This window comes from Dermacentor albipictus, chromosome 7 (assembly GCF_038994185.2).
Source record: "Dermacentor albipictus isolate Rhodes 1998 colony chromosome 7, USDA_Dalb.pri_finalv2, whole genome shotgun sequence".
Classification (NCBI taxonomy): Eukaryota; Metazoa; Arthropoda; class Arachnida; order Ixodida; family Ixodidae; genus Dermacentor; species Dermacentor albipictus.
Genome location: NC_091827.1, coordinates 123,926,477 through 123,947,187, shown reverse-complemented (window position 1 = coordinate 123,947,187; position 20,711 = coordinate 123,926,477). Strand labels below are relative to the sequence as shown.

Here is a 20,711-nt window from a genome sequence, read left to right as displayed (position 1 = left end):
GGGAAATAATGTCCTCACTGCATGGCGTCGGAGCAGTTCTTCATTTTTACGCCTCATATCCTCCATGCGCTGCTGGACCAGTCGTTCCCGGTCCTCCCGGGACATTTCTCCAGTGGTAAGCGGCTGTGGTAAAAAGGAGTGTTGACGCTAAAGAAGGTAAGGTCGATGTACATGGTGGTGCAAATTATTTGATGATTAGGTATTGATTTATCTCTATTCTGTCTCTTTTTCATGTTCATTAATCCCTCATTTGGGTTATTTCATATCTTATTCATAAAGGATTTCACATGCAATTAGGACAACCTTGTCTTTAGCATTGACACTTGGTTGACTCCTTGTTCTTTCTTTCCTTCTTTTTTTTACCAGAAAGCCAGGTGGACCAATCCCGGAGTTAGTGCAACCTATGGTGCAATATTGTCGGAGTGCTACGAAGATAGGAGACAATGACACGTATAACTTAAACAGTTTGTTTTAGTAGTCGAGCCAAAGAGATTACTTCTTCATCTTCTAATCCCCACTAGGCTGATGCATGAGACAAAGCCTACTAAAGCTCTTATCGTTGTCTTTGTCATTGACATAGAAGAGACGCGGCATTTGCCTCCCTCTAAAAAGGAGCATTGCCCCAATGCTAGAGGAGGTCAGTAGTGTGAAGTTCCTCGCACAGTCAGTCAGTGACGTACAGTTTCATGCATAGTGCGTGCACAACTTCAGGCCAATGTTGGCAGCGCCTCGTGCAATAGGGGCTACCTGGGACTACCTCGTATGTGACGTCACTTAGGCGTAGTACTTGATATGGTCCGAAGTATCGCCTTAATAGCTTCTCGCATAGTCTTCGGATGGGCGTCCAAACCCACACTCTGTTGCCGGTTTCATAGGTTACTATGAAACCGGTTCATAGGTTACATAGGTCTATGGCGACCATTGTAGTGGCCTGCGTCGAGTCCTGCTGTTGACAGATGCGTATGCGTATGAGCTGACTAGTTTCTTCAGTGCATCGTCTAAATGCATTTGCATCCATGTCGGAGCATTGCATCCAACATCGTCCATACTTACCGTCCGTGAACAAGGCTGAACGGAGTCATCTGTGTTGTTTCTTGCTTAGCAGTGTTGTACGCAAAAGTTATATCAGGCAAGATCTCATATCAATTTTTGTGTTCGACATCCACATACATGGAAAGCATGTCTTCAAGAGTTTTGTTTAGGCGCTCTGTGAGTCCGTAGGTTTGTGGATGGTAGGCTGTTGTTTTTCAGTGAGTCGTTCCACTGAGCATCAGAACATTATCTAAAAGCGCTGCCGTGAATGCGGTTCCTCTGTCTGTGATTATGATGGTTGGTGCACCATGTCTCAACACAACATTCTCTATGAAAAATCGTGCCATCTCTGCTGCTGTGCCTCGTGGGAGAGCCTTTGTTAATGCGTAGCAAGTCAGATAATCAGTCGCAACAATAACCCAGCGGTTTCCTGCACTAGACGCAGGAAGTGGGCCCAAAAGGTCCATTCTGATCTGGTCAAATGGTGTGCATGGGACCTGAACGAGTTGTAGCAGGCTGGTTGATTTTCAGCAACACTTCATTTGGGCCTAGTTGGTACATACTTCTGAACTAAACGTAAACTGCAGTTCCTCAACGCAAAAGTGGCATTTCTCAGTGGTGTCAGCACGAGGCCCGCAGACCGGATGGCTTGCAGAACCAGTTTCAGTCGTTGCAGGTGCTCGCCAAATGTTGCAGAAAATACAATGACGTAGTTGAGATGGACCAAGCAGGTTTTCCACTGCACCTATGATAGCATAGTATTCATGAGCCTTTGGAAAGTTGCGGGCACAGAGCCCAAACCAAAGGGCAAAACTTTATTCGTACAGTCCGCCTGGTGTCACAAAAGCGGTTTTCTCACGGTCTCTTCAGCCCACCTCGATTTGCCAATATCCACTTTTAAAGTCCGTTGAGGTAAAGTAACGAGAGTGTTGAAGCCGGTCAAGGGAGTAATCTACATGCGGGAGTGGGAAGAAATCTTTCTTTGTAACCTGTTTTAGCTTGCGGTAGTTGACACAAAAACTACCGGCGATGCCCAGGGGTCCTTGGTCGGTTGAATTATGTCATCTTCGAGCATTCTAGTTACTTGCTCCTGTATCGCTTCATGTTATTTTAGATACACACGATAAGGGTTCTGGTGAATTGGTCTCGCTGTGTCTTCAGTGATTATTTTGTGCTTGGTTAAGGGCATGCAACCGACTTCTCATGTGGCAATCAAACGTGGCAATGAAAGATGCACCTCCTATGTTTACTCTTGCCGTACATTGTCCGGCAGACATCAGTAACTGGCCTCCTGCAGTCCTTATTTGAAACCCTGTCCCCGGTGTCTATTTTCTTGAGATTAACTGCAAGGTCATGACTTATTATGGAGAAGTCAGCACCAGTGTTGACCAAAGCTGTCACTTGCTGCCCGTCAACAAAAACAATAAGGTCTGCACTTACAACTTCGTTGCTGTTACAGCTCGTTGGCTTCATAGTGTCCTGTGGAGGAAGCAAGAGGGGCTTTTTATCGTCGCAACAGCTTGCAACCTTACCCCTGAAGGTCGCTGCCTTTAGTTTCCCCGGCGTGGGCTAGATGACTTCCTGTACCTGAGGTCAGTGAAAGTGTGGCGTATTGGTGCAGACGAATATGTAGAGGATGGAGATCGTGACCGATGGCCTATGTTGGCCTGGCAATTTGGCAGTGACTCATCGTCATTGGCTCGGCGCTCGTCAAAAGGAGAGCGTGTGGCTGGAAACCCTTAAAAAGGAGCTTGGCGGCGTAGGGAGTAGCCGTCGTTGGCACGTCAACTGTCAAACCATGGGCGAAGAGGTACATCGTGATGCCAGCAATCACGGGAAATGTGGCCAACACCACTGCAGTTGAAACAGAGTGGGCACCGATCTGCAGTTTGCCATACGTCCGTTTTCCGAAGCTGTGGACATCTCAGAGGCTCTTCCTGGGATGACCAAGGTGTGGCAGTCAACGGCTGGCGGTATCAACATAACAGGTGGTGAACATCACACCGCGGCGGCATAGTTCATGGAATGCGGCTCAGGACTAAGGTTCAGAGATGACAATGCTTGCCTGATTTCGTCACATATGACTTCGGTGACAGACGCCACTGGGGGTTCCACTGTCAGAGTCGCGAGCTCTTGAATTTCTTCACGAACAATCTCTCTTATCAGATTGTGCAGAGAGCTCTGAGTGTCAACAGTTATGGTGGCGGCATTGACCTCATTGCTGCTGGACAAGCTATCTTACTGCCTGCATTGTTGTCGAAGTGCTTGCTCCAATAGCCGCAGCTTTCTTGATAAAATCAGCCATGATACTTGGTGGATTGTGCACCAGTCTGGCGAACAACTGCTCTTTCACGCCGCACATGAGGTAGTGTAACTTCTTATCTGTCATGTTTGGGTCGGCTTTACGACACAAACAGGCCATGTCCTCGGCGAACATTGTGACAGTGTATTTGAGTTTCTGAAACCCTAAACCTGCTAGGCACGGCCACTTCGGTTGAGACTCGCAAGGGTGTCAAGGAGCTGCTGGGGGAAGCCACTCCATGTCAATAGACTGCCTTCTCGTCTTTCATACCACGTCCGAGCACTATCGCCAAGAGCAAAATATACATTAGTGAGCTTTTGCTTAGAACTCCACTCACTGATCTTGGCAACACGCTCGAATTTGTCAAGTCAGTCTTCCATGTATTCAAAGGCGCCACCGTGAAAGTGATCCGGAATCCGTAGTTGAAGAAGGGTTACCTGGGGCGGGCTGGACAAACGGACGCTTTTGAGATCCTGTGGCAGGCTGGTGTCGGCCATGGACGGTGATGGGCAGTGTCTGGATGAAGGTTCCTGCAAGGGGGTGAGCTCTGGAGCAAGGCCTTGCAACCTATGACTGAAACGATGCACAGGCATTGCAATAGGCGACAGTGTAAGGGCTGGATGAACGACTACCAGGAGAGTCCGGAGCATCGTATTGTTGTACCCTGCATCTCCACCAGTGTCGCGGTGCAACAAAGACAGGAGACGTGGACAAGTATAACAAAAACAGCTTGTTTTAGTAGTCAAGCCTAGAGATTACTACTTCGTCTTCTAATCTCTGCTAGGCTGATGCACGTGATGAAGCCTACTAGAGCTCCCATCATTGTCCTTGTCGTCGATATGAAAGAGACGCAGCAATATGTGGTTAATTTTCTACTACATTTACACTAATTACGCGTATATCGCTAATTTTACCTTCTATCATTCTTTCTTCTGATGGGCACTGCCGAAGCTACCTTCCAGACACCATAGCCTTGTGGAAGCCCTCCTTAGCCCAAGAAAACTCGCTCCATTTTACAAAAGTGTGCCATATAACAGCTGTCTATATATATGGCAGAGCACCCTTTACAGGGGTATAGTGCAATGCCATTGATTTTCTACTTATTGGCATTAATTACACTCATATCATTAATTTTACCTACTCTGCAACTAATTCTAGCTTCTTGCCTTGTTGAGACCTACATTTTGATACCTCTCACGACTCGCTATGACGCTCTGGTTGCACAAAAGATACATTCTTTTTTTCTGGAAGTGATTACAAGATACACAGATATGCTAAACCTATGTGAAGTCTGCTAAGACGACCTTGTCTTCAAAAAGAACACAGCAGTGGCAACCGATTACCACACAGGGAAGCCTGATGGAAGCATTAAAATCCATACACTGCACGGAGCTCCTTCCCAGCTTAGTGCCCACAATACATGATTGATAACCTCTGAATGAGACTTCACTGTCAGCACTTAGCATTATTCGCCTGTCTTCCTATCGGTTCATAAAACCCTAAAGCTGAATCTGCGCAAACTCATGTAACCTCCTCTTTTTTTTTGTCCTTTTACACGTAGGAGTATCGACAACAAAAAACAGCCATGACACTCAAATGCCTTATTATCTACATATTATCATATTTGGCAACAGTGGGTGCAAATATAAATAAATGCTAAAACATGCCACTCCTTTAGATGCAATTGTACGTTTTCATGCAAACAAAACTAGTGGAGGTCGCAGCAGTGAAATTGAACATGAAAGGGAAAAATTGTCATCCATCTGAGAGTAGCATAAAGCAATGTACCTATACAGTTTCTCAGAAAGCAAGATTTGCAGTTGAAAAAAAAAAATTGCTTCACATCCGGGGATCGAACCTGAGACCAAGGCCTTTTGGGAGTGGTTCCTCTACCATCTGAGATAACATGAGATAACAGAAGGCAAGTAGATTGCAGGGTAAGGGCAAATTGTTCGACAACCCAAAGAGTAGGGAAAAAGGGATAGTAGAGTGACCAATTCAGAAAGGAACTGGTTTCAGGTCAATGCCTGGAGAAAGACAATTGTTTTTAACTGAGGTTTCTTCAAAAGAAACCTGTATGCGTTTCATTTGTAGCATCATGCTACTGTCAAGTGGATGAGAATTTCATGGCTATATGAGTTTGATGGTATATCATCTACTACTACTAGCAGTAGTAGTATATTATTGTGTTAAGGACAAATGGTAGAATGAAATGAATGGCCGTGGACATCATAACAGCATCATTTCCCGGTGGACATCTGAACTGTTATGCAGTCCTGGGGAAAATATAGGCTAATACCCAAGTTAGACGGGCAGATTTAGTGACATTTCGACCGAGTGCACTTTGCCTCGCCGAGTGTCACTTCAACGGCGTTATGGAGGCGTGACGCTGAACAGCAAAAAGAAGTGTCATTCAGGATTAATGATAGAGCAATTTAGAATTGTACAGCTATTGGTAGAGCTAGATATTATTGATAGCATTTTGATCTTTAGAAGCGATTTAGAAGCCAAAAGCCTAATGAAATGCAGAAGGATACACAGCACGCCATACGTCCAGCGGCATAGCCTGCCAGGGGTGAACAGGAGACGAAACTAATGAGACACATGTGGTGACGGCACATATGGTAGCGGCACAGGTGTACATGCTGAACATACTTGGAGTAAAAACGCAAGGAGAGAAGAATTCTGCGTCCAGGTGAAATGCCGGGAGGCGTGGGAATGATTTAAACAAGGGGCGGTTAATTTAGAGGCTTACTAACATCGTCGAGCATTCGTACGAAGCAAAACCAGCTTCTCTCTAGCAGACAGCATGGATGCTCCTACGCCATGACAACGTGCAACCCACGTGATGGAAGCAGAATGCTATCGTCATGTGCCAAGGCAAGACCATCGCATCCAAGCAAACTAAAGCAAATGCATTTCATCACAGCCAAGTGAGTTCGCTGAACACATTAGCTGGAAAGCGCACTCCGCAGCAAGTGTCTGACAGCCTGCAAGTGGCACTAGATGCGAAGTGCAGTCGCTCGAAGTGCCCCTAAATTTGCCCATCTGACTCGGGTATAAGACGATAGGGGGAGAGAAATGTTACAATAAAATATACACAAACAAAATAGAAGGATGTAGGTGATTTGTTGTAGTGCAGTCGCAATGACATATGAATACAGAGGGCATTGTGTCTTGCATCATGTGCCTTCAATGTCTGTGTAGTTGTGTCTGAAGTGAAACAAATTTGAAGGCGATTTCATTCAAATTTTTCACCGTGTGGATTTGCGCAGAACTGGTTTGCCTGACACAAAAGTTAGGAGAACGCCTCTCCATCTACTAACATGACGCCCGGTGATTAAGTTGTATTGCTGGCATGCATATTGTAGAGGGAACGCAAGTAAAATTCCTGACATTTGTGATGGGCATTGTCAATGTATGTGTGTGGCTAGGTTTCGAACAAGCTATTTGTTGAAATTTAATGCTCATTACATGTAGTTCATGTCGGTCCTTGTTTAACTGTGCGTTAAACTTGTCCCCGCGCGACACCAACAATGGTGAAGGTTAATCTCTGCCAGGTACTACAAGATAGTTTCCCGAAAACGATGGGCCCCAAGTAAATATCACCCTGCAGACTTACGCGCCGATAGTTTTTTTCTCTAGTAAACAACGAACTTAACTTGGACAGCATAACAAACAAGATTGGGCGAGACATCAGTCCAAAACAAGATACATGCAGTAAATAATAACACCTCTGTTATTCATAGTGTGGCCAAATTAACTGCACCAGACTATTTACTTGTATTGTCTGTAATTCAGCAATCACAAATATAAAATTATAGGACACCTTACAGTCGTGTCAGTTTCTGTCAACCTTCAGGCAGGGTGCGATGGCACAGGAAAACACGCCGGCCCACAAATCAACGTACTGTAGCACACCATCAGCCTGGCCATGCCCACTGCAGGACCAAAGGCCTCTCCCATACTTCTCCAAGCACCCCGGTCATGTGCTAATTGTGGCCATGATGTCCCTGCAAACTTCTTAATCTCATCCGTCCACCTAACTTTCTACCGCCCCCTGCTACGCTTCCATTCTCTTGGAATCCAGTCCGTAACCCTTAATGACCACCGGTTATCTTCCCTCCTCATTACATGCCCTGCCCATTTCTTTTTCTTGATTTCAACTAAGATGTCATTACCTCGCGTTTGTTCCCTCACCCAATCAGCTCTCTTCTTATCCCCCTTAACCTTACACCTATCATTCTACTTTCCATAGCTCGTTGCGTAGTCCTCAATTTCAGTATAACCCTTTTGATAAGCCTCCAGGTTTCTGCCCCGTAGGCGAGTACTGGTAAGACACAGCTGTTACACTTTTCTCTTGAGGGATAGTGGCAACCTCCTGTCATGATCTGAGAATGCCTGCCAATTGCACCCCAGCCCATTTTTATTCTTCTGATTATTTCAGTCTCATGATCCGGATCCGGGGTCGCTACCTGCCCTAAGTAGATGTATTCCCTTACCACTTCCAGTGCCTCGCTACCTATCGTGAACTGCTGTTCTCTTCCGAGACTGTTAAACATTACTTTAGTTTTCTTCAGATTAATTTTTAGACCCACCCTTCTGCTTTGCCTGTCCAGGTCAGTGAGCATGCATTGCAATTGGTCCCCTGAGTTACTAAGCAAGGCAATAGCACAACCGCGGTTCAATGAACAGGCATTCGCCTCCGCAGCACAATGAAGACACAGTCATCAAGAACCTATGCAAAACTGCACAAGGAGTTTTTCAGTAGCAGTTAACGCGATCGAGTGTCGCGTTTGCGATGTTCTACATGCGACGTGTTCTCACAGTTCAATCAAAAATGGTCAGTAGGGTGAGGACAAACTCAAAGTGAAATAAAATTTGTTTTATAGCGGGCAATTGTGTTTGGTGCTTACCTGCGCCGACATGTCGTGGTTGCTTTCGCCTGGTCACACCACGACGAAAGCTCGATCAACTCACAAGCGGCACTGCGCGACTAACCACCACGACAAAAGCTCGATCTTCACAAGCAGCACTGCGCGATTAACCACCACGTTTCCAGAAGCACTCTTCGAAAGCGCAAGCAGCAATCACGAAGCAGTGAAATAGCCAGTTCGCAACACAAGCAACACGCACGTACCCAGCGGATCGCACTATGTACCGGCAAAAAACACGACTGCATGAAAAACGCTACAGAGCTGTCAGAACATCCCCGGTGTTATTTCGACGGCGTGGCTCTTTGGACGTGTTTTGGACAAGCACATCATAATTGAATTTCTCCGTTCTGTCTGCGCATGCGCGAGGAGCAATGGTTGCGAGAGAGAAATGTGGCGATTTTCGGTCCTTGAGATTTCTGTTCGCCTAGGTATAGTGCCTAGATGGATGGATGGATGGATGATTGTGGCTCAACCCTTTGAATCGGGCGGCGGCGACGCGCGCCACCTAGCCTTTAATCGTTCTATATGCATGCATACCTATGTATTTACTCCTTTACTTCTGCGTTGATATTCTCCACCAATCAGATAGCCTCCGTTTAGTTATTTCTACCTGTTCAAAGTCTATTCTACTTTCACTGTCTTTAAAACCCAAGGCTTTGAATAGTTCCCCATTAGATTCAACTGCAGGGTGAAGTTGTTTACAAGCAAGTATCAGGTGTTCCGCCGTTTCCTCCTCCTCTCTACACGCCTCGCATACCAAATTTCCTGGTATCTGGCTCGGTACGTTTTAGTCCTCAGTACACCTGTCCTGGCTTCGAACAACAATGAGCTTCCCTTAGAGTTATCGTAAATATTTTCTTTGGCTATTTTCTGCTTAAACGTCCTGTATGTCTCCAATGCCGATTTGGTTTGCATCTCTGTACTCCACATACTCCTCTCTGCCTCCTTAACCTTTTTCTTGACAGATGATTCCTTACTTGTTCCCCCGCTACTGCCCAAGTATTTGCTTGTCAATTTTCTAGTTCGCTTCCTCCACCTCGTGTCAACATTCCTCGTGTATAAGTAACTGAAAACCTTCCCAGCCCACCGAATTTCCCCCATTTTTCTCAATCGCTCCTCAAAGGCTATCTTGCTACCAGCCTCTCTGCCCTCGAAAGAAGACCATCCCAGATCCCCCTGCACTCCAAGATTTGGTGTCTTGCCATGTGCTCCCAGAGCGAGCCTACCCACCCCACGTTGCCTAATTTCCAACTGTTGCCGGGTCTCTGTTCTAATACATAGAACCGCATTGGCAAAAGTCAGGCCTGGTACCATTACCCCTTCCATATCCCTCGTACTACCTCGTACCTATTGTAGTTCCACAGTGCCCTACTCTTCATAATCGCTGCACTTCTGTTACCTTTGGTCCTTAGATATTTTTCGTACTCTGTCAGATACTCAATGCCATTATTTATCCACACCCCAAGGTACTTGTATTTATCGACTATCTCCAGCGTGGCCTCCTGTATCTTATGCTCGCCGCAACTGTTATCATTAAAAGTCATGACTGCTGATTTTTCTTTGCTAAACTTCAAGCCTAATCTGTCTCCTTCTGTACCACATATGTCCATTAATTCCTGCAGATCTTCTGCATTGTCAGCCATTAATACAATATCATCCGCGTACATCAGTCCTGGTAATGACTGTTCAATCAATTTTCCTTGCTTTTCCTTTTTCACCAATATCGGCCCATCATTGGCTGCTCAACTCCCCGAATCACAACAAAATGCTGCATCGAATACAGTTCTCAATACTTTTGTAATGTTTGAAATCGAACCCCATGAAATTACATCCATTTTTCTCAGCTTACCAGGCAATAAATCTGCCGGACTGGACGGAATTTACCCACGCATACTTAAGGAAAACACTTATATCTTGGTACCCATCTTATGCAAACTTTTTAATCATTCATTAAAATGTGCAAAGTACCCCTCTGCACTAAAGATTGCCAAAGTTGTCCCGGTATACAAAGATGGAGACCGATCCAACCCGTCAAGCTACAGACCCATTTCTGTCTTAAGTGTTATTAATAATATTTACGAAAAGATTTTATCCAATAATATTTGCAAATTCTTAGAAAAATATAACCTACTGTGTCAACAGCAACATGGATTTCGAAAACATCATTCAACGGCAACTGCAGTCCTAAGCCTAACTCAATTAATTAATACAGCATTACATGAAAATAAACTGGCCGCTGTTGTATTTGTTGATTTAAAGAAAGCGTTTGATACCGTGGATCACGCTATAACAAATTAAACCGCTATGGATTTCGCGGTGAAGCCTACAGCTTACTTTCCAGCTACATCGAAAACCGTCAACAAGCTGTAGTTATCAATAACATCATATCATCACTTAAATATTTACAGACTGGGGTTCCTCAAGGATCCGTTTTAGGGCCCATGTTATTTTCATTGTACTTGAATGATTTGCCGAAGGTCCTAAGTTGCTGTGATATTTTAATGTATGCTGATGACACTGCTATCATTGTAACCGCAGACAACCATGAGGATCTAGAAGCAAAGACAAACGCTGAATTGAAAAAAATTACAAGCTGGTTTTCTACTAACAAGCTTACGATTAATTCAAGCAAAACCAAATATATGGTATTTAGCTCACGAGCAAAAGTCATTGACAGCTTCCAAATTAACATTTTCATTAACGACCACTCACTAGAGCGAACACGCTCCTTTAAGTATCTTGGTGTCATTCTAGATGAACATCTTCACTGGAAAAATCAGATTAGCGCCATTTGTTCAAAGTTGGCTTCTGGCTGTTATGCATTATTACAGGCCCGTGATTGTTTTAACACACATACACTGCGTACCCTTTATTTTGCCCTTATTAACAGTGCATCTAACATACTGTGTAGAATCATGGGGTTTAACATACGACACTTACCTTGATCCTATATCCGGCGATTACAAAAACGGGCTATCCGAATTATAACTCAAAGCAAGTATACTGAACCAAGTAAACCAATTTTTCAGCTATTAAATATCCTTCCTTTTGATCTTTTGCGGTCTTTAAAGATAGCGCTGTGTGTAAATAACATAGTAAAATATAACCAACCTTTCAATGCCTCCCTGTTTCGCTGTCCTTCTCGACTGACGAGAAACCTCACACATAGTAACTTTAATCTGCCACCGAATAATAACATCTACAGTGAAAGATTGGTGCAGTTTTCAGGAGCCAAGGTTTGGAATGCTTTACCCCCAGAAATAAAACAGTCCCACGAAACAAATAAAGCATTAAGAACATACTTTTTGAGCCTTATTTGATCTATGTGACAGTCGTTCGCGGTTTGTGTTTGTTGTACAGTGTTCATTACAGATCTTTATTCATTCTCCTGTAAAATGCATATTATATTATTTTCTCCTCATTGTATAGTGTACTTTGGTCTTTCGCCGTGATTTTGGGCTTTCTATTTTACACAAGTGTTGTGTCATTGCCATAGTGTATTTTTGTTCCTGAACCCCACACTAGCCTCTGGCTATGGGTTCAGTCATGCAGTGTCTGATAAGTTGTATGACAAGAGTAGAAATAAAAAGAAATGAATGAATGAATGAATGAATGAATGAAATGATATAGGTTGAAGCCGAGTCCGCTTTGCTGTATCTTGGCCTCTAGGCCTTGTAGGTACAGCATAAACATCAGAGGCGACAATGGGCACCCCTGCCTAAGCCCCCGCCGAATCATTACAGGCTCCGAAACCTGCTTTTCCCATTGTATAATCACCCGGTTACCTTTATAGATATCTTTTAAGAAATTGGTTACTCCATCTTGCACTCCTAAAGTTTCCAGAATGCCCCACAAGCCCTCTTGAAGTACACTGTCATAGGCTCCCTTGATGTCCAAAAAAGCCAGCCATAGGGGTCTGTGTTCCTTTTCAGCTATTTCAATGCACTGTGTTAGCGAGAACAGATTGTCTTCCAGCCTCCTATGCTTCCGGAACCCATTTTGTAGCTCTCCAAGTATCCCCTCGTTCTCTACCCATGCCTGCAGTCTGTCCTTTATAATCTGCATAACCACCCTGTAAACCACTGACGTCACTGTTATAGGCCGGTAGTTATTTATGTCAGCTTTGTCCCCCTTTCCCTTATATATCATTCTCATCCTACTTAGCCTCCATTCGTCAGGTACTTTACCACCCACTAGCATTTTGCTCACCACCTCCCTCAATGCTTTCTTAGATTTCGGGCCCAATTTCTTTATTAACATAATTGGAATACCATCGGGGCCTGCCGATGTGCTACTTGGTACCCTCTTCTCCGCCCTTTCCCACTCTTTTTGTCCAAGCGAAAGCAGTGGATTGACCGGGCTATCCCTCTCCGACGTACTGCATGTACCATTTGTCTGTTTTGTAAATTTTTCCCTCATCATGGTTGTCAGGATTGGGGGCTCAATCCCATCGTCCGTGGTCCTTTGCCAAGATTGGAGTACGGCATGAATTCGAAGGTAGCTGGCCCATGCCGTCGTCCAACTTATTTAGCTGAGATCGTTGATGAAGTGAAGAACTGCTTCTCATCGAGAACGAGGAAAAGGGGTTTATTTACAGAAATTAACTCAGTCTAACATGACTGCTTGAGAAAAAGAGTATCAGTCCAACATGACTGCATGAGAGAAGTGACTCAGTCTAACATGACTGCTCAAGAGAAGTGTGTCCTCAGCATGCGCACAACCACAGTTTTTATACACTCGATCCGCCGGTCCTACGACGCGGCGACTGTTCGCTTACTCATCACCAACGCGCCACTGCTCTGCAGACCAGTTTACGTACACAAAGGCAACCGCGCTCTGATGCCCGACGACGGCGTTGCCGGGGTGCCGTTCCGGGAACTATCGTTGCCGATCGACGGTCGCTCGTTGTTCCGTGCCACTCCGAACCGTGAGAAGCACAAAAATACGTCGTTCCCGCGGCAGCTTGTCCAGGCGTGTCAAATCAGCTCCGCGTTGGGGAACTCTGGAATCAGTGTCCACACACCGAACTCGTCCCGTCACAATGTCGATGGGGCTGGAGGAAGGCGGCGGATTCCAGCGGAAAGGTCGCTTCTTTGAACGCCTCCCAGCTGCAGCGACGAAGAGGGAGAGGTGCGCGTCTTGCACCCCTTGTCGTAATCGGGTGGCAAGGTGGCAATCTTGCTTAGCGGCTCGCCATTCTTAACATGGTTCCTATATGCTCCATTGCCCCCTCTCCTTCTAACCGAGTACCTTGAGCTGTTACTATATACCTCTGCTCCAGGCTTGTCCTATTACCCAAGGAGTTCAGATGTTGCCAGAATTTCCTAGCTGCCTGTTTATCTTTTTTATTGCTTATTTTTGACAGCCATTGGGACCCTTTTGTCTTGATTTTCTCGTTGATCAAACAGGATGCTTCCCTTTTGCATTTTATGTAGTTTACCCATTTCCTCTCTACTTCTGCTTCAGGTTCTCCCTTACTTTTGGAATACCTATGTTCCCTGGAGGCTTCCTGACGTTTTTTTATGGCCTTCTTAACCTCTTCATCCCACCAGCTCTTGAGTTTTCGTATCCCTTGCCTTGTTTTCCTGACTCGCGCCTTACCTAGCTCACGCTCAAATAGTCTCATTAACTTTGGGTAAGTCCAATCAGTTTCAGTACCCTCTGATATTTCCTCTTCAATTTGTTTGGCCGCTATTTCCACTTCGTCTTCTGAGTAAAAAATCACTTCTGGCGTTTCCTCGCGCGTCGTTCGTGTTTTAGTTTCCCTCTTAAAACTCAACTTGATACGTTTGTGGTCGCTACCTATACTTCTGGAGCCCTGTTCATCTATAATCATGGCTCCTAATCTATTGTACATCCTATGTGACATTAACGCATAATCTATTGTCGAGTGTCGACCCCCTACCTTCCATGTTATGGTCCCGTCACACTTTTCAGTAGAGTTACAGACAACTAAGTTAAGCCTCTCACACATATCCAGCAGTATGTTACCTGTGGAGTCTGTGTGCCCATCCATATCTTCAACATGCGCATTCATGTCTCCTAATACAATTACTTCACATCCTTTTCCCAGCTCATTGATGTCCGCTGCTATACAGTCCAACATTTTTTTGTTTTCCTCTTTAGCATTTGATCCTGTCCAAAGGTATACAAAGCCTAGAAGTGTTTTCGCCCCTGCTACTTTTCCTTCTAGCCATAAATGCTCCTTGCATTCCTCTTTGACCCTTTGCCAATTTGTATTTTTATGAATGAATGCTCCAATTCCCCCACACTTTCTGCTACCCTGTACTCTGTTGCAGTATTCCCATGCATAATCAGGGTTACAGGGCGGTTGTTCCATGTCCCTAAGATGTGTCTCTACAAACCCATAAACCATTAAGTTCTCCTGCCTTAGTTGTTCTTCGATTTCCTCCCATTTTAGCCTATTTCTGCCACCTTGCATGTTAATGAACCCTATGTCTGACTTAATTGGGCTCTTGCGCTTATTCCTGTCACCTCTCCTACAGTGCCGATGTTCGCGTGTTTGTGGCTCCTGCCTCGAATCGTCCACGCCTACACTGCTTCTTTCAGGGCTCTGGGTCCCCCTAAAAAAGCTGTTGCCTGGCGACCCATCCTGCCCCCTATCCTTTTGCCAGTGGCACCACTGTAGTGAATACCATCCTGCACAAAAGGCCGGAAGCCGGTTCCGTACACGTCCCTGTTGACCTCCACCACGCTGTACCCGAGTCGTCCGCTCAGACTCCTAATGACCCGATTGGCTTCAACCACCCTCCTTTCTACCTGGTAAGCCTGGCCCTGGACCTCTGGGATAGTGCATATGGTCACATGCACCCTCCCGGAGGCCTCTCTAAGCTTACTCAGCCCAGTCTCAATGTGCCTCTCAAGGCCCTGGCTTCTCCCCTTAAGCCTAGAATATACTGGCTAGTGTGCCATCCGCGGCCTCTCGGGTGGCACCAAATGCAATGAATGCCGGCGGCTGCCACTAGGGGCGCTGCAGTGCAGGTGGGTGCCGCGGCACCATCCGGTCTTCGTAGCCCGCCGTGTTTCCACAGCACCGGCAAGCGGGCTGCTGCGCTTTTTGTTTTTATTAAGCTGTAGCAGCAGCACAGTTCAAATGTGGGCAGCTGATTTATAAATCAGGGTTTGTTTCGATTACAACAGGCTTCTCTAGCGCTTGTCGCTTGCGTGAAAAGCGTGTGCTAGCTCAGCTGGGCTTCGAGCGGGGAACCTGATGTGTTTCTATGCTGGCGAAGAGAAAACGTAATTTCTAAGGCAAATGACTTGATCTCCATGTTCCAAGGCCGTGTTGCGAGGTACAGAACACATCACACGATCCAAGGAAGGCCAGAAACGAACCAAAGCATGTCCAGCCGTGTATAGGAGATGCTAAATGATTAGCACATTTAATTTAAGGGGATAAGGCTTAATTAGAGGGATTATAGGTGTATTAATTAAGGATTAGAGTGAATTAGAGTAGGGTTTACAAGGCTTTCGCCTTCGTACGTGTATATCTTCGGCGATAGCTAAGGACACTTGTTTTTTTATTCTAGCGATGATGGCGGCGTAATTTTTTAAGGGTACGTTTCAGGTTACATTTTTCATTCTAATAAAGTAAGGGAATTCTAAGGTTACGTTACTGTTCTATTGATGTTATATTAATGCATAACCATTCAAAACCGCTGTAACCGATCATCTTTTGAAATGACTTGAATTTCTGTGTTCTTTCTTTTTATTTTATTTGCTGCTATTTCTGCCTGCTATCTTATTGTTGTCCTCATAGGTTTGAATGTTTTTGATGGTTTGTAAACCATGTACCCATCTCCTCATAATTCCCATTGGGCCCCGAGGATAGGATATTAAGCAAAAAAAAAAATGCCTGTAAAGTGGACTGCACGTGGTGTTCCGTGTACTATACATTTTTTTTATACCTGGTAAATACGCGCAGATTTCTTTTTATGTCTGATATACGTGAACAAAAATAGGAAACAGATATTTCATTTAAGCGTAACAAAGATTTTATTCATACGTAACAACAGTCAATCGCAGGCATATAAGACAGCCCTAGATATGAGATAATGCACACATACATGAATAGATCGCGCAGTGACGCAGTTTCAGGAGCTTCTGCCGTTGCCTTTGCGCTTCCCTCTCTTCGTTGATGCCTTTTACAAAAAAAAACGAAACCTCATAAAAACAAATAACTTTGCAACTGCTGTCAAAAGCTGCTTTTTCATGCTCTGGGCACCCTGGGGTTGAGGAAAGGCCAGCTGTCTGCAGCTGACCTGAAAAATCAGCTATACTCGCTACATGCAACTTCTTTTTGCTGAAGAACACAGTAAAAGCATCTTCCCCGGCCTTCACAGCGGTTGACGTCTGGCTAAGATAGACAAGCAAGGCCTCCATTGTCAAAATGGGAAGTGCAATAATGAAGCAGCGTCTGTACTAGCTTCAGCTTTTTTTTTATACTTACGCAAAGGAAGCCTGCACAATGTGGTCAAGAATTTTGGGCAGTAATCTATCGTGCAACATAACCTGCAGTATAGTAGATCAAAGCACTACTGCTCGTTTTTTCTTCCCTTTTTTTCCCCCTGGTACTCAGGAAAAGTAAGCTGAATGCTTAGCAAACTCAGGAAATATCGTGGGTATAGCTTAGGGTTTCAGGCGTGGTCACGATGGAAGAATACTTCCACCGTGGGTGTGTTTTATCGCGGGGTATCTCGTGGACAACGTCATTCACGGTGATAGAGAACGCGCGCTCGACTAAGCTGTTTTCGAACTGTTTTTCACAAACCGCAGCAGTTGGTGCCGGCCTTCTGTCCGTTCTCCTGATCATTCTTGCCCATTCTGCTGCCGCTTCGTATCAGATGGTAGAGTGAACAAGGCTACACGCCCTTTGTTCGAGCGGTAATTAACCGCTTCCACACAACGGCACAAAGCAGGTCCTCTCCTTGCACTGTCTCATGCTTCGGCATTTTTTCACCGCCGCCGCATAGTTCTCGCAATGACAGGCACACGAACATAACAGCCACGCACTCACTCTTTGACAACACCAAGCACAAACACGCAACGCTGTAATAACACTGAAAACGCAAACACAGAAACCGACGCAACAACTGCGAAAGTGATATGCGAAGCAGACGACACGCGCAGTCTGCATGGATGGATGGATGGATGTTATGAGCGTCCCCTTTGGAACGGGGCGGTGGCTTGCGCCACCAAGCTCTTGCTACTATGCTGCCTAATGATGCCCGCTATCTCTGGGGTGCCGAGAAGTGCGGACGCGCAAACATCGGCTCCCGTTTCCTCAAATGTTTTCGGTGGTGCAGTACGCGAAAACGCTTGAACACTGTGCATCATTCGACGCAGTTTGTTGCGGGGATCAAGCCGATACCGGATTTATATCGGTAGGTGCTTTTCTGGAACGTTTATACGACCTTGAACTTTTCGCCACGCCGGGCGGAGCTAACCCTAACGGGTCAACGCCGGTGAGGAGTACGGGCTAGGCCTTGGCCTAACTCCGGGGTGGTGGGGCATCATGCCCGAAGTCGAGATGGTGGAGGGGGTGGCCATCACCCCCGAAGAAGCAAGGTGCCCCGGCTGGACCACGGCAACGGGCAAGACTAAGAAGGCAAGGCAAGACACTTCCAAGTCGACGCCGAGCCCGGTAAAGCAGGGAGGCGGCAGGGGCGGCCGCCGCACGGCAGCCCCGCGGAACGCGCTGAAGAAGCTAGCCGCAGCCTCAAGGCTCCCGAGACTGCCACGGGACCATATTCGAGTCATCGTTAGGCCAAGGGGTGGCCTCGACGTGAAAAAGATAAGCACTATTAGAGCGGCACAGGCGCTGGCTATGGCGGCGGCGCTTTCACCCGACGAGGTTGGCGAAGACATCGTCTGCCCAAATAGCGTGCAAAACATCTACGTCGTCTCAACACCAGAAGAAAGGAACGCGCGTGCTTACGCGATGGTTCAACAGATCCACCTGCGCGAAGGGGTCTTTGAAGTGGCCGCGTACATGGCCGCCTCGGACAATACATGCAAGGGTGTTGTGAGAGGCGTCGACGTCGAGTTCAACGACGCTCAGCTCCGCGCAATGATCGTACACCGGCGGAACCCCACCGCGTTGGAGGTGCGTCGCATCAAGACCACCACTACGGTTATCGTCCTATTCGACGGACTGAGGGTGCCGAACTTTGTCATGTGTGGAGCAGGCATGCTGCCCTGCTCTCTATACAGAAGGCAAGTTGATGTGTGCTACGGTTGTGGGGAACTGGGCCACAGGGCCGATGTATGTCCGACCCCGAGTGTGAAGAAGTGCAGGGGATGCGGAGCCACATCCCCCACTGAAGGCCACCAGTGTGAGGCGAAATGCGGCATATGCGGCGGCCCTCACCCAACGGCTGATCGTAAGTGCGCGCAACGCTTCCAAACGCCGTATGTCGTCAGGCAGAGACGCCGGAGGCGCCGGCGGAAGAAAACAGGTGACGCCAAGAAGGCCGGCAACGCGGCACGCGAGATGAGCCAGGCACTGACGTCAGCGCTACGGAAGAGGAGCTCTTCGAGAGGACGCTCCCGCTCGCGCAGTCTTTCCCGTTCTAGAACGCGCTCCCGCTCACGTGGGCGCTCCGTGCAACGAAGGCGCTCTCAATCTAGGGGCCGCTCCAAGTCCAACGTGCGCATCGCAGGAGGTCCCACCTGGGCCGACAAAGTGAAACAGACGAAGCAGACGGGCCGGACGCAACACGCCGCCGCACAGGAGAGCGAGCGGGCGCATGATCCCAGGATCGCGCAGTTGATGAACGAAAACGCCAGCCTCAAGGAGGAAATCCGGAGAATGAAGGCCGACTTTGAGGCCTTCCGAAACGCCAGCGCCGTTCAAGCGGCTGCGCCAAGGCAAATGTCTACGGAAGAAGGGGCCACAGCAAGAGCGGTCAAGCGCAGAGCCACCTCCTCCCAGGGTACTGTTGAGGACGTGAGCACGGCGGAGGCTGCCATGCAGAGGTCTTTGGACCGCATGCAAAAATCCTTTGCCGAGCTGGTACAGAGTAACCAGGCCCTTCTACTCCGAGTGCAACTGCTTGAGAACGAGCTTGCCAAGCGATGTGACGTACACTACGGCGACGCCGCCAGGCCGGAGGCGGTGTCCAGTGAAATGCTACAAGACAACCAGCAGTCGTGGGCTGACGAGCAAAATGGCATCTCAGCCCAGCTCCGGTCCAACATGCCCAACCATGGCCAGACCGGATAGTAAGCTCATCGTGTGGCAGTGGAACTGCGCCAGCTTTCGGAGGCGCAGGCCTCAACTGGTGCAGTTCATCAAGGCCCGGGAGCCGCAAGAGAGGCCCCACGTCATTTTGCTACAGGAAACGGGAATGGAAACGATTTCCCTCCAGGGGTACCGAGCTGTCTCGTCGTTGGCGGAGAACGGGCTCGGCATCGCGATACTTATTGCAAATAAGTGCGCCTTCCAGGAGCACGATCTCCGTCTTGGCAACACCAAGCTGGAAGCGTTGCTCGTCGAGATCATACCAAACAGTTGGCTCAAGAACAGCGTCTACGTTATCAATGTGTACTGCTCGCCTAGGGACAACCGGCAGACCTTCTACAGCCTAACAACCAAGGCATCGTCCAAGGCGAGGGAGACGCCGCTTGTTCTGGCTGGAGATTTCAACGCGCCGCACGAAGCCTGGGGCTACGTGAGAAGCATTCCCAAAGGCTGCAGACTCCTGCAGGCAGCGACTGACAGCTCCCTAGAACTGATAACCGACCCCCATTACCCCACACGCATGGGAAATTCGGTCTCGAGAGACACCACCCCAGATCTGGCCTTCGTCAAGAACGCGCCGGGAGCAGAGTGGCACAACTTACAGGAGAACCTGGGAAGTGACCACTACATCGTGGAAATCTCCCTACCGGTCAGCGCGGCCCCGCAGAGGTCCTTCGAAATAGTCGACTGGGACGCCTTCCGAAAGAGAAGGAAGGACGACCACGCGAAATACGAGTCGTTTGCGGACCTCGTGGCGCAGCTCAAGAAGGATGTAGCTGCGGTCACCAGGACCGTTGAAACAGACCTCAAGCTCGATCGCATGGACGCTCGATTGGCGCACCTGCTCGAAGCTAAGAATTCCCTCACGGCCAGATGGAAGACGCAGAAGCTGAATCGCAACCTCCGGAGGAGGATTGCGACCCTCAACCGCGAGATCGAATCGCACTGCAAGGAGCTCGGCCAGCAGCAATGGAACGAAGTGTGCGCGTCCGTCGACGGCCAGATGCGTGCGGGAGGCAAGTGGAACCTCCTCAAGCAGTTATTGGACGACACCCAGTCTAAGAGAAACCACACTCTGGCTATCGATAGGCTGGTCCACAAGCTTAACAGCGAAGGCGCATCTATGACCGAAGTGATGGACGAAGTCGCGCGTCGCTACCTCCCCATCGGGCAGTCC

The 20,711-nt window shown here is 47.4% G+C and overlaps 1 protein-coding gene across 5 annotated transcripts in view; it reads right to left on the bottom strand.

Moving 5' to 3' along the window:
- The window catches only part of LOC139048145 (coiled-coil domain-containing protein 9-like), a 126,956-nt gene extending 118,374 nt beyond the window's left edge, over positions 1 to 8,582 (bottom strand). The window contains exons 1-4 of one of the 5 annotated variants that reach the window (XM_070522667.1): positions 8,378 to 8,582; positions 8,251 to 8,330; positions 3,772 to 3,864; positions 19 to 123 (exon numbers count right to left, since the gene is read on the bottom strand). In XM_070522667.1, the coding sequence (XP_070378768.1) occupies positions 19 to 123; positions 3,772 to 3,864; positions 8,251 to 8,262 (210 nt within the window). In that variant the 5' untranslated portion in view covers positions 8,263 to 8,330; positions 8,378 to 8,582. Of the gene's footprint in view, positions 1 to 18; positions 124 to 3,771; positions 3,908 to 8,250 lie in introns of all 5 variants that reach the window. The other 4 variants (XM_070522668.1, XM_070522666.1, XM_070522669.1 and 1 more) reach the window with 4 other exon arrangements.
- Positions 8,583 to 20,711: the final 12,129 nt, after the last annotated feature.